A 12,669-nucleotide genomic window follows, 5' to 3' on the forward strand; every position below is an offset into this window, starting at 1 on the left:
TTCAAAACTATTGTTGGACAGATAAATAATGGTTGAAATTGAAGCCGCACACAATACCATGTTTATTGTTGAATTAATTTAACTGAAGCAGTCATCGTTGAATTAGATCCTAAACTTAATCCTATGCATGAATTACAGCTTTAAGACTAAGTGTTCTCTTTCTAAAGGGTGTGTGCTTTGATGCATGGTTTGGTTTGGGATTTTTTTTACATCTTTTGTAAGTGGATAGGTCTCTCTAGAGAAATGGAGATGTTCAGCTGCAGTTTTTTGTTTTCTGTCAAGACTCTTGTTTTTATTCATTAAAAAAAAAAGCAGCTGTTGAAAATGGCCTGTCCCTTGGATTTTTGTATAAGATTATTATTTGGGGAAGACTACTGGTTTAATAGAGACGTCATATATAAAAACATGAGGATCACCTTTCATTTGTAGGCATTTTTATTATATTTGAACTATTGTTTTTTACATGTTTTAATGAACCTCTCTTGAAGTTTCTTTTTATTTCAATGTTTTTCATATGTTGTTATATGTAATGTCTTGAATATATAATTTTCTATGACAACTGAAAATGCCTTTTCAATTTTAAAGTTGTTTTAGAAATATTCCACTTTAGAAGCCATATGCCCTACATTAATTGTTCATGAGAAGTGAAGGTAGGCATGATGAGAAGTTGTTGTAGAAGGTCAGTGTAATTGTTGACAGTGTTCTGATAAAGTGTAGCAAATAATGTTTTCCACATGAATGTCTAGCCAGGTTGAGATAAGTTAATAACTCCTTTGTGTAGCACTGAAAACAGGAAACAAACCAGCTCTAAGACATAGTAAGCCATAAGAAGTAACATTGTAGGTAAGAGCAGAAGTCCTGGGCTTCTACTAACAGGTACTTAATGAAAGACTATTTAAAAACAACAACAAACAAACAAACAACCCCCCCAACAAATAAACAAACAAAAACCACCAACAAAACCCAACACAACCTAATGCTATCTTTTTTCTATCATGTGGCACCAGTGGTTTTTGGTTGGGTGTTTTTTTTTTTTTTTGCAAGCGTTTTCTGAGCTGCCTGAGCTTGGGACATAATTCAGGACCTAACACTGTAATTGGAACTGAAGAGGATAACTTCCCAGTATTCATCTGAGGCATAGTTTTCTTCATTCCCCTTCCTAGGGCTATGGTTTTGAGTCATAAAACTCATCCTGTACCTTTTTTCTTAGCCTTTTTATTCCTCTTTAGCTCATTTTACGCTTTTAGAAATTCCAGGCCTATATAGTGTCTAGATGTATTTGAAATCTAGAAGAAGGTCAGGGCTTTCTCTTGTCACAGAACAGGTTCGCTACTATCCCAAAGATGTGTTAAACTTACATGTCTAATAGTCTTCCCTTAAAACAAGTACTCTCAGGCTGGTGCACTAAACCACTCTTATAGTCAGTGGAGTCAATAAAGCCCTTCCAGGGCATATAATTTGATATTTATAATCCTAAAGTAAATGTCTAAAATAGGCTGGTTTAAACATGTGATTTCAATCTGAGCATGGAGCTCCTAATATCCTAACTCTGATGCAAGTCCAATTTTGCTGACATCAAAAACGAGGTGAGGTGAATCCCACTCTCAGTATCTCACAATTACAACCCAAGTGCTTCACTGTGTTCAAATTGTTTGGAATTTCTTATTTTCCTTCCTGTGAGCCGTATTCCTTTTGTGTGCAAAGTTTGGAATTGATGAATACAAAAAGTGTGGTGTGGGAACTTTTTTGCTTCTCTGCAGTGTTGGGAGACTTATTTGCCCTTGATTTAGAGCTGTCTGGGATGTTAGCAATGTAGCTATGTTGCAGAGAAGGAACATGATTCAGGAAGATCCTCCTGTTTGGAATATTATAAAAAGAAACATGAGCTCTCAGATAGTTGCACCTTCTCTCCGTATCAGTGGTGAATGAGCTTTCCTTTAGACTTACATGACAGAAGGGCTTGAGCATTCATCTGACTCATGCATTCAGTATAGCTAATGCCCCATTTACTGTTTTGTGAGGTTCTGTACCATGCAGTCATGTTTCAATTTAGGCTCACAATATTGAGTTGGCTGTTATCTTAATGTGTCTGTAACTCTATGGATGCCTGAAAGGGTGCGTGATGAACTATTATATCCGCTGGATTGCAGGATGCAATTGTCAGCTTTTATCTTCTAGTTCATTGCTCATATTAGTAGATTAATTTACTCAACATTATGTAAATAAAATAATTTTTATATTAGGAAATTATTCTTAATGGTCTGGTAGTATTGGGTTTATGTGTAGACAAGGTGATGCTCCCCTTCTACAATAAACTTCTTATGTCCTTTTCAAGACTGGTGTGTTAGAGGAACACTTAAGAATGCATCTTCAGTGCTGTTTGGCTTTGTGCTGTTTCTGGGACTTGAACCTATCAATTGTGACCATACTCTGGGATTATTACAGCAAGAACCTGGTAAGTAGGTGAATATATAAAAATGTAGAATTGCAAGTGGACAGTCCTCAATTTATAGCGATTAATTCTGATTTTCCTCTAGCCAAGCTTGATTGCTACACTTCTGTAAAACTGACTTGTCAATGACAGTATCCCTACATTTGCTGTATTTATTTAAGGAGTTACGGTTAAATATACGTTATGGTCCATTACATTTTGTCACAATAGAGTGAATTATATTTTTACTCTTGTTTTTCATCAGGACTACTGATTTTAAGACCTTGTAAAAACACTTTGCATATAGTTACAATGCATTTTTATTTTTTGAGTTGCGGTAGGAACATGTACTTTTGTCTGTGTGAAGGATTGCATCATATTGCCTTTGGAATATTAACATTTATTGTTACTTATAATCTTTTCTGGTTTCATTTATTTTTTTAGAACAGTTGCTTTACTGTTCCTTGGCTTGGTCTGAAGGATCTGGCAAATGTTGGTAAAACTTCTTTGTCAATGCTTGAGTTGGTGAAAAGTTGCTGCTGTGAACAGCAGATCCCTACCCTGTACAAGTCCAGCAACAGTTACTTCATTTTTCTCAGCATTTTGGCACACATTATGAAAGAAGAGACAGAGAAGAGCGGCGTACATCCTTGGAAACAAATTAAAGGACGGTATGGCTGCAATTAGTTTATCTCCTGTTGTAAGATGTCTAGTCAGTCAGATTGCGTGGCCCTTTCAGCCACATATCAAAGCAGGGTGGGTACTGTGCTCATGAGAAAGTAAAGGGATGAGGGATCCAGGATGATTCACAATTTGAAGAAGGCAGTTGTTCCGTGAAGTTCCTGTTGCCAGCTGAGGCTGTGACAGGGTCGAGGAGCTGGATCCAAGAATCACCTTGGCATCCATAGCCTGTGATGATTTACTTCATCTCACGGTCTTGGAATTTGGTACACTGGCAACCTATGCAGTGGTACAACCCTACTGCCAGACAGGTAATGCAATTAAAGCACAGAAAATCTGTTTGAGCTGCCTCTAAGCCATGTGTTGTCCAAGAACGTGCAGACGGGCTCTTGCTAGGCCTGCAATTTCATGTATATTTCCATTTTGTTTTTCACAGTTTCCAAAACTTCTCACAATCTTCTTTTTGTGAGGGCTTTAATTTTTCATTTTGAAACATACTAATTAAGAGGGATGGTCAGTCATGGTATGAAAACACCATAATATATATGCTCTAAATCAAAATCCTTAAAACTTTTATTATAGAAATGAGATTGTACTGATCATAAAGATGCTTCCTTTTTAAATTTTTTGTTTGCATTGGATATAGAAGACTTAGAAGTAGTTTTGGTTTGGGTTTTTTGTTTTGATTTTTTAAAAAATATTTTGTTTATTCATTAGTAAAATTAAAACTTTATTAAGTATTAGGAAAATATTTTTGTATGCAAGTAATAAATACGTTAAAAATGCACATGTATGCACACCTTACAAAGCTCTGTGGTATGTTTCTTCCAAGAAAGAAGGGTGGGTTATCTTGGCTGTCAGAAAAGGAAAACATACCTAATGTCTATGTACACTTCATGAGTTGTTACAGTCAGTAAAGTTCAGGTTTAAAAATTACTGCAACTACATACAAAAAAATATGTTGTTGGATGCTGAATCAGTGTCTTGCTTTAGTTAGTAATTTTAATTAGCCTACTCTGTTTTTACTGAAAACAAATTATACTTGCATTTTTGTGCTATTATAGCTTGTTACTTTCCCTAATTTAAGAGGGGGAATAATAATAATACACAACATACACTGTGTCAGTCTGCTCAACCAGTATTCATCATTTCTACCTTGAATAAATCAATTACACAAGTAGCAAAACTTAACAGCCTACAGCTATGATTTTGGGATGAACTCTGTTTTCAGCAGCTAACCAAGCATTAATTGATGCATGAAGAACGAAAATGCCTGTCAGTAGTAATTTACTACTAAACAACATTAATTGGATTTGCTGCAATTTTTGGTGGCTAGATTTGATAACCTCAGCACCATTTCCAGCTATTTTTCCAGGTGACAGACTAGGAAAACAGCATTTATGGATGTTTAACTACTGTATGTGGAACTTACTTTAAATTAAAGGTGAAGGATATACCCAAGGTTTTAAACACACAAATCAAAAAGTTAAGCAAGCCTTTTCATTTTATTCCTCTGTTGTGGGGATGGTGACATTTATTTAAAAGTCCAGATCCAAGCAAAGGTCACAGAAAAGACACCTATGTAAAAGCTTTCTGTGTTTCATCAGCCACTTTAAAGTTGTGAAGTAACAGTGCTTCTCACCATCAGCTATGTATGACTTGAGCACTGTCATATAGGCAATACAGCTTAAAGCTTAGTGGTTGCTCTCCCAAACACCTCAGTTTCCTTGTTTTCTCTCCAACCTGTAGTCCACAGTCCATAGAGTAGGTGTGCAATACAGGTCAGTACAGACTTTGGCAAAGCACTGTGGAGAAAAGGAGCTTTCCATCAGAAATTTTCCTCTCCCTTTTACTGCGGTGATGGTTATGTAGGTGACCCTTTGATCGCAGCAGGCATGGGCATACAAGAACAGGAATCGGTAGCCAAAGGAAGGAGGGTCCCTGGTCTTTTTGGAATTTTCTTTGTGCCACATGGAAATAAGGGAGTTTCTAGGGAAGAAGTTGGGGTACAGGAATTCTTTGCTGTTGCTAAGAGATGTCACTTGGCAACTTCCTTTCCTAGCAGGCCCTCATAGGCTAAATTTGATTGATGTGAAGGCATGGTATGGAGGACACCCATCACAGAGTCTGCTCATAACATTGTGCTCAACTTTGTGCCAGAGGTTGGGTAAGGGAGAAAGGTTAGGCTGTACCTGGGATTGAAAACCCTTCACGTGTACCTTGTATTGGGAGCAGAAGATGAAATGGCACGTTTGTTCCACTAGCCAAAAAAAAATAGAATAGGGGAGGGAAAAGAGGATATTTAAAAATTAAGGGTTATTGGAAGACAATCACTGTAAACTAAAACCATGAAAATACAATTTTAGTGTATCAAGCAGATAGAAAGTTGCATACTTTAAGAAATTTTCTGTTCCTTGGTTTTGTTTTGGTTTGTTTTTAATGTAGAATTTATTCCAAGTTCCATCGGAGAAGAATGCAGGAGCTGACAGAAGTGGGGCTGCAGAACTTTTTTAACATGTTCCTCATGCTGGCAACTGTTGCAGAGACAGAAGATATAGTGAGTCGAGTGCTGGATCTTCTGGATTTCCTGACTCCGTCTTCCATCACTGTGTCTCGGAGAGCTCTCATCTGGAGAGGCCTTTGTGCTTTCCTTTTGATTTATGTTGAGAAGAACATGGACATTAGTGTCCTAGCTGAGAAACTCTCAAATGCTTTCCGTGATAAGGCAAAGGAGTTTTTAGTAACCAAAAATGACTACACACAGAAACAAAATCTCTGGACTCTACTTTCAACTTACATTGATGGTGTCCAAGAAGTGTTTGAGACCAGTTGCTACTTGAGCCTTTCTGAGGAAAAGTTGCTAAATGATGGCTTTACTATGCTGCTGCCTGCTTGTCGAGGAGCTGAACTGAGTGTGGTCCTGAATTTTCTTCAGGTGGTTCTCGCCAGACTTCGGTAAGTTATTGAGTTAAATTGTGGTTATAGACTGGCATGTTGGTTTTGTACTTAGGGTTAAGCTGTAGTTCATATTAATTTCTTACTGAAATGGAGTAAAAGGAAAGAAATCTATGGAGGACTGCGAATGATGTGTTAAATTTTAAAATCCACCAACACCTCACTGCATTTAGAATCTTAGAAGTGTTTCCTTACTATTTCAGGACATTAGGTTTGACATCCCTGGTATTTCTGTTATGAATTAGTGGCTCTGTATAAAGTCATCCATCTTTCTTTTGGCACAGGACGTTTCAAAATTATTATCTGTACTAAATTACTTAAGTTAGGGGTTTTTGGTGTTTGGTGTTTTTTTTCCTTTGGTGAATCTGTTCTGTTTTTTAGGCTCTTCTTTCTATTTTTTTTCTCTTTCACCAAGGTTGCAATCAAATACTACAGTTACGGAGATTTAAATACTTGTTTGGGGTTCAATAGGAGAGAAGGAAATCATATTTTATGACTTTCAAGCGGTTTTGCTTTGATGTACTAGTTCAGTTTTCAACATCCACAGTGCCCTTCAATAAGCATATTTTTGTCTACTGATGCCTTTCAGTGGTAGTCCTCCAGTTTGAAGCCCAAACTGCCTTTTTTTTATAAGATATTAAGAGGCAGCTATTGATCTGTGATTACTTCAAATGCACAAGACTGAAATATGTGGAAAGAGCAGTGGATGAGCGCATAATCGGAATAGTCAGGCCCATATGCAAGATCTCTCTTTAACTAGGTTCTTTGTTATTGTCTAGTAGTTTGACTGCAGCTGTCAATAGCTTATACATCCAAAGACAACTGTTTTTTCAGGCAGTCTTTTGAAAAAAAGATGAAGCAGGAAACTAAGTTTAGTTGATTTATTATTTATTATTTCAGTTCAACTGAATGTATTTACTGGAATAAATTGGAGACTTCAAAAATACTTTGACATTTTCTCCATTAGCTAATACACAGCATTTGTTGTATGGTTTTTAAAGATGAAACAGAGAGAAATTTGAGACTGGTGTAAAAGTTGCCTGTTTCATAACTTAGCATTGTTCCGAAGCTTTCCAGAACTGGGGGTTATGTGGTCCTCTTGTAACACAGAGAGGAGGGCATAGACGTTCATTATGGACTTCTCAGGTCATCACAGGGGCAAGGGACAAGAGAGTATTCATACCTTTTCTTACAAAAAGCAGGTCTACTGAAATTTTTGAATTACCAACATGCTCAAATTGGTATGAGGGAGATTATTAGAGCCTTGTTTTTAACTGTTTAGTTCAGCTTCTGTATTGATACGTTTGGTTACTGTTACCTGCCTATTTATCCCATCAAGGGAGAGGCTTAAATCCTTAATGTTTATGAAACGCTTTGATGTTCAGGCTGTATAGAACAGGAAAATTACTGCTTCCTGTTAGGAAATAATAACTTCATGTGCTACCTTCTGCTAACCCAGGTGATGGCTCACAGGAGCGTTCTTTATTGCTGATTAAGTCATTATGAAAATACTGACTTGGTTACGCTAACTAAATGCCTCAGTATTTAAAGCTTAAAATGTAAACTACTTTTAGCAGTCCCCTTTAACATATGTTGTTGGATTGCTAGAATCGTAATCCTGGTTTCCCAGTTGCTTTTATTTGAGGATACTGTAAAAATGGCAATCTTTCATCTGCAGAGTGAGGAGTAGCCAAAAGCTCTTCTTTTAATTATAGCTATTCATGCTGCTATGGTTAAGGGTCTGTCAGCATTTCCATTATAAACCTTTATTTTCAAGGGTTTGTAACATAGCAGTGAAATCTTGCTCTGGGCTAGAACTTGGCATACAAGGTTTTGAAAGTGCGGTTGTTTTCTTCCTTTCTTTTTTCTTAAAAGGAATTTGAAAAGAGACCCCCACCTTCACCATTTTTACACTACTGTGTTTTAAAATAACCCTTTCCAGGTTTTTCTTGTATTTTTCTTGCCTGCTAGAGAAGTACCGGTAGCTTTTGATTGTTGTATTTACCTATGCTTAGACTGTTTTAAATAAACCTTTTTTTAAAAAAAACTACTTTATTTATGGTTATCACTATGATTATTTTGGCGTTCATATACTTAAATAGAACTATGACTTGGCAGGACAACTCATTTTTATTAGTTTTTGATATGTGGTGAGTGGATAATTGGAAACAAGATGCTACTTGCTGGCACTTCCAAGTATTTGATCTTCAAAGCGAGATTCAGTAGGAAGTGTAAGATTGTACTTTAATACAGTCTCCTTTTTAAGATACGTAAAATAAACAGTAAACAATCAAGAAACTCCCCCAAATAAAAATGCAAAACACTTTATTCCTGTGTTTACTTGGAGCATTCAACTTCTAGCTCAGACATAAGTTTTTCCTTTCTTTTTTGTTTCTGGTTTTGAGCAGTGTTTTAGAATCCTGATTTTTTTTCTTCTTTAATGAAACGTAAATGCAGGATGCTTGTCCATGTGTGCTTTCATTTGTCCCAAATATCTAGCACTACCTGTCATCTGAGTGCCTGATGACACAAAAAGAAACCCTAGGTTATAAAAACACAGGCATTTAATGGATTTGACAGAACTCACTGTAAAATGGACACAGACTCAGAGAAATCTGCTGAGTGCCTGGAAACAGTAGGTTTCAGCATCGCAATCTGTTGTGCTTAAAAGAAGTGCTTGAAACATGTTAGAATGTCTTATATTGTAATCAGGTGTTGCTCTGACATGAGCTTTCTCTCATTATCGTCATCCTGCCATTTGGTTTTTGTAGCATATTAGCACTGAGTTACAGGATTATAAAAATGCAAGTACGTGCCCAGGTGTAAAATAACTGCTGTACTCCAAACATCTTTGCCTAGTTTCAGGGAGACTTGCTACTGATTCCCACAGGAGAAATGAGAAGTGCCAAAAACCAAATAACATAGTAAATGGTAATTTTATTTTTTAAACAATTCTTATGTATTTATGCCTGTTTGTACTGTTCTGCCAGTGTTGAAGGACATGAAAAGTTATTGAAAATTTCAGTGTGTAAATTTCATGAGCTCTACAGGAATACTGATCAGGTAAACCTGTCTCTAATTAAAAGTTACATTAATAATTGGGTGATGGATAACAGCAGAACTGGATGTTTCTATCTGTTCAGAGTGTGTCTAGCCTTGAGGTTGTGAGAGAAATCACGATAGGAATGGATTATCCAGTATATCTTTGCTATGGAAATGTATAGACATTTGTAATTTTTTTTTTTTTGCGTTATACTTGCCATCAAAACAGCCTGCGGGAAGCTTTGCGAGGCCAACAGAAGCCTCTCTCCCCCTCTCTGTTACTGTGTAAGTCAGCAGATAAGCTCAGGAGGAGAATAGAATGGTCCTCCCCCCCTCCCTCCTCCTTTTCTTCCCCCTCGGGGGTTTTAGTGTTAGTCTTTGTAAAATGTATTTTCTGATGTTGAACTTCTGAAAACTGTATCCAGAAGAGTTTGGAAGAGCATGAGTCTTCTCTTACCCATACCATCCCATGAGTATATTTAGAGCTACCAGCTGTGATGTCATGATAAGCACAGAGGGCAACTCTGTGACTAAACCACTGAACTGAGGGTCGGAAGGGCTTAGTTTGGCACTAAGATCTGCCAGGCTTAATGAATGATCATTAGAAAGTCATTAAAAGTTGCTATTAACTTTGTTAACCTGTGTGGAAAAAGGAAATAAGTCTTTCCTTTTGGACTTCACAGATCTTATGCTTGGGGAGCAAGCGCACCTTGCTGTGCTAACTTGACCTATGGTTCAAAGTATTCTTAGGATTTTTTTTAAAGTTCAGTTATTCCATTAATAAAACTGAGGTTTGAATGAGTGTAAAGAAAATTTAGTCTCTAAATGCTTTAGAGCATGGGAAACAAGCACTGCTTTAGAATATAGCAGCATTTTGACAGGTTTGCTGTGCCTAAATCCTTACAAGTAATCTATTACCATCTTCTGTGGGAATACTGGATGTCTTCTTAGCTACAGTTGTTGCCTTATGGTGTGGCTCTGGTAATTAAAACTTTATTTCTTTTTTCTTCCTGCTTTATGAGGGATTTGAGTGTCATGTGTGTCCCCAAATATTTTGGGGGGCTAAAATAATGGGGGTTTTATACCTTTGTCACTTGTATTCTGATCTTCAAAGATGACTAGCTAAAACTGACATGTTTTGATTGTGTGTCCTCCACTCTGAGAGTATTACTATACAGAGAAATGAAATGAGATACAGAGTGCACTAGAGCTGTATACCTAATGCTTTGCTTATAGAAAGTTCCTGTGTATGTTTAGCAACAGTACAGGTTTGCAACTCACTGTCTGTTGTCTTGAATTGGTAGGTGGCCACGTGACAGCTGAATAATTGATTAAAATAAATTTCATATTGGTGTTTAAAATGTAATAGAGAGCATCTGCTTTAGAAGGAAGGCAACAAAGCTGGTGAAAAGGCTGGAAGAAATGTCCTGTGAGGAGCGACTGAGGACTTCGGGCTCATCTAGTTTGGAGAAAAGGAGGCTGAGGTGTGAACTCATTGCTCTCTACAGCTTCCTGAGGAGGGGAAGTGGAGGGGGAGGTGCTGAGCTCTTCTCTGTGGTATCCAGCGGTACGGCGTGTGGGAACAGTTCAACACTGCGCCAGGGGAAGTTTAGACATTAGGAAGCATTTCTTTATTGAGAGGGTGGTCAGACACTGGAACAGGTGTCCTAGAGAGGTGGTCAGTGCCCCAAGCCTGTCAGTGTTTAAGAGGCATTTGGACAATGCCCTTAACAACATGCTTTAGCTTCTGGTCAGCCCTCAATTGGTCAGGCAGTTGTATGAGATGATCTTTGTCAGTCCCTTCCAGCTGAAAAATTCTATTCTATTCTGTTCTAGAATCACTTTAAGAACAATCTGAAACAACAAAAGCTGTCAAAGGACCTTTGTTTGGGATTCTTGATGCCCAGACAAAGGCAGTCTTGGTAGATACCCAAAGCTAAAGAAACTCAAGTCTAGTACTCAGGCATCAATCATGAATGTACACAGCTCTGTCCCCTGTGCTACATATTGAAACACCTTTCTCTTTTTCATCGATTGTATCCATTTTTTCTATGAAAAAAATTAATCCACATAAGCTTTCTGTGGCCTACCTGACAGCAGTACAAGACTTACTGTTGTGAAAGAGTAAATCTAGCAAAAAAAGAGAGTAAAATCATATCTAGGTGTACTGAGAACCTGCTGGTTGGGACCCTGCAGTTGTTTAGAGAAATATGTGCTCCCTGAAGGACACAAAGCGCAGATTTGTTTTCTGATGGAAAGGTCTCACTTTTGAAACTATTTCCCCCAAATTAACTTTCCTCTCAGTTTTCCTTCTTTTATTCTTCATGCAAGGTGTGAAAATGGCTTTTCACATGGAATATTTTTTTTTTGTTCTGGGTGTTAAACAAAGAAATACTTTGCCCATAAAACCATTATATGCAAGTAGCTTTCTAATCTCTTAATTTTGATTGTTTCTTCGTTACCTTACAAGATATCCTAAAGAGAGAAGAAATATATATCTCTTGTCAGATTTAAGGCTTATTTAAAATGAAAAGAAAGCTGAAGCAATTTTCTTTATTCCATTTCAGTCTCCTAAGGCCTATTTCCCCCTGGTGAGCTCATAGCAACAGGGGGGTTTAAGGGAATTCAGCTTTCTGCAAATTAATGTCTCACATCATGAAAATTCAGGACTTTTTTTTTTTCTATATCTTGAAAAAGTAATACAGTGAGTGCGAGTATTATTTCTTGCCAGCGGGTGGAAGATGAATGATTTTGTCACAGTTTTACTGCTTGATGAGCAGTGTCCTGAGGGTCAGGCTTAAGTCTGTGTCACTATGCTGCTCATTACTCTTGAGCTAAATAAGGGCTGATTGGATCTAAATTGCCTAGCACATGGGCCGCAGATGAGCTCAGTGAGTAGGGGATGACCTGCTATTCAGGCTGGGAGTAACCCCGGTGTGCAAATGCTGCATTAGAACACCGTGGGAGAATGAGAGGCTACCGACCGCTGCCAGCAAAAGAAATCGAAATGTAAAAACTCTTTGATGCTGCAATGTTAGAATTTGAAATGTAGGAAGTGACAGGTTGATGGTACTTATCAGCTTTGGCTGGATTAGAGAACAGTGTCATCTTGCTTATATAATGACAGAAGAATGAAGCTAGCTCCCAACTACTTTGCAGCGCAGAGCTGCTGCTGTCAGAGTCGATGCTGCCTCCTACTGACAGTCCGCGTAGATGGATGGAGAAAGCAGGTGGGGAGCCGGCTCCGGAAGACGTTCTCAGGCTCTCTGGTGTACAGAAGTGCACTCTGTGCCTCTGACCATCTATTCACATATGTTTCTGGTCTCCTCTCTTCGCAGAGAATCGCAAACCTGTTTGATAAAACAGCGAGTGTACATTTTGGGACAAGAGCAAGCCACTGTCATCTTCAAGGATGGTTAGACGAGTCAATCCACGTGGGCTGAACTATACATGTGTGTCTCTGCTTCACACAAAGTATTTCCCTTGGTATTCTTCTCTCCATTGCTAGCCCCTGTGAAAGGAGGCAACCTCTGGAGTGGAGAATTAATTTGTGCCTGAGT

The 12,669-nt window shown here is 37.9% G+C and overlaps 1 protein-coding gene across 1 annotated transcript in view; it reads left to right on the forward strand.

Moving 5' to 3' along the window:
* Positions 1-12,669, forward strand: part of MMS22L (MMS22 like, DNA repair protein) — a 99,507-nt gene that overhangs the window by 30,579 nt on the left and 56,259 nt on the right. The window contains exons 12-14 of the mRNA XM_064447589.1: positions 2,336-2,455; positions 2,876-3,102; positions 5,558-6,067. Of these exons, the coding sequence (XP_064303659.1) occupies positions 2,336-2,455; positions 2,876-3,102; positions 5,558-6,067 (857 nt within the window). The remainder of the gene's footprint in view (positions 1-2,335; positions 2,456-2,875; positions 3,103-5,557; positions 6,068-12,669) is intronic.

The sequence above is a fragment of the Phalacrocorax carbo genome, chromosome 3, assembly GCF_963921805.1.
Source record: "Phalacrocorax carbo chromosome 3, bPhaCar2.1, whole genome shotgun sequence".
In the NCBI taxonomy this organism is placed as follows: Eukaryota; Metazoa; Chordata; class Aves; order Suliformes; family Phalacrocoracidae; genus Phalacrocorax; species Phalacrocorax carbo.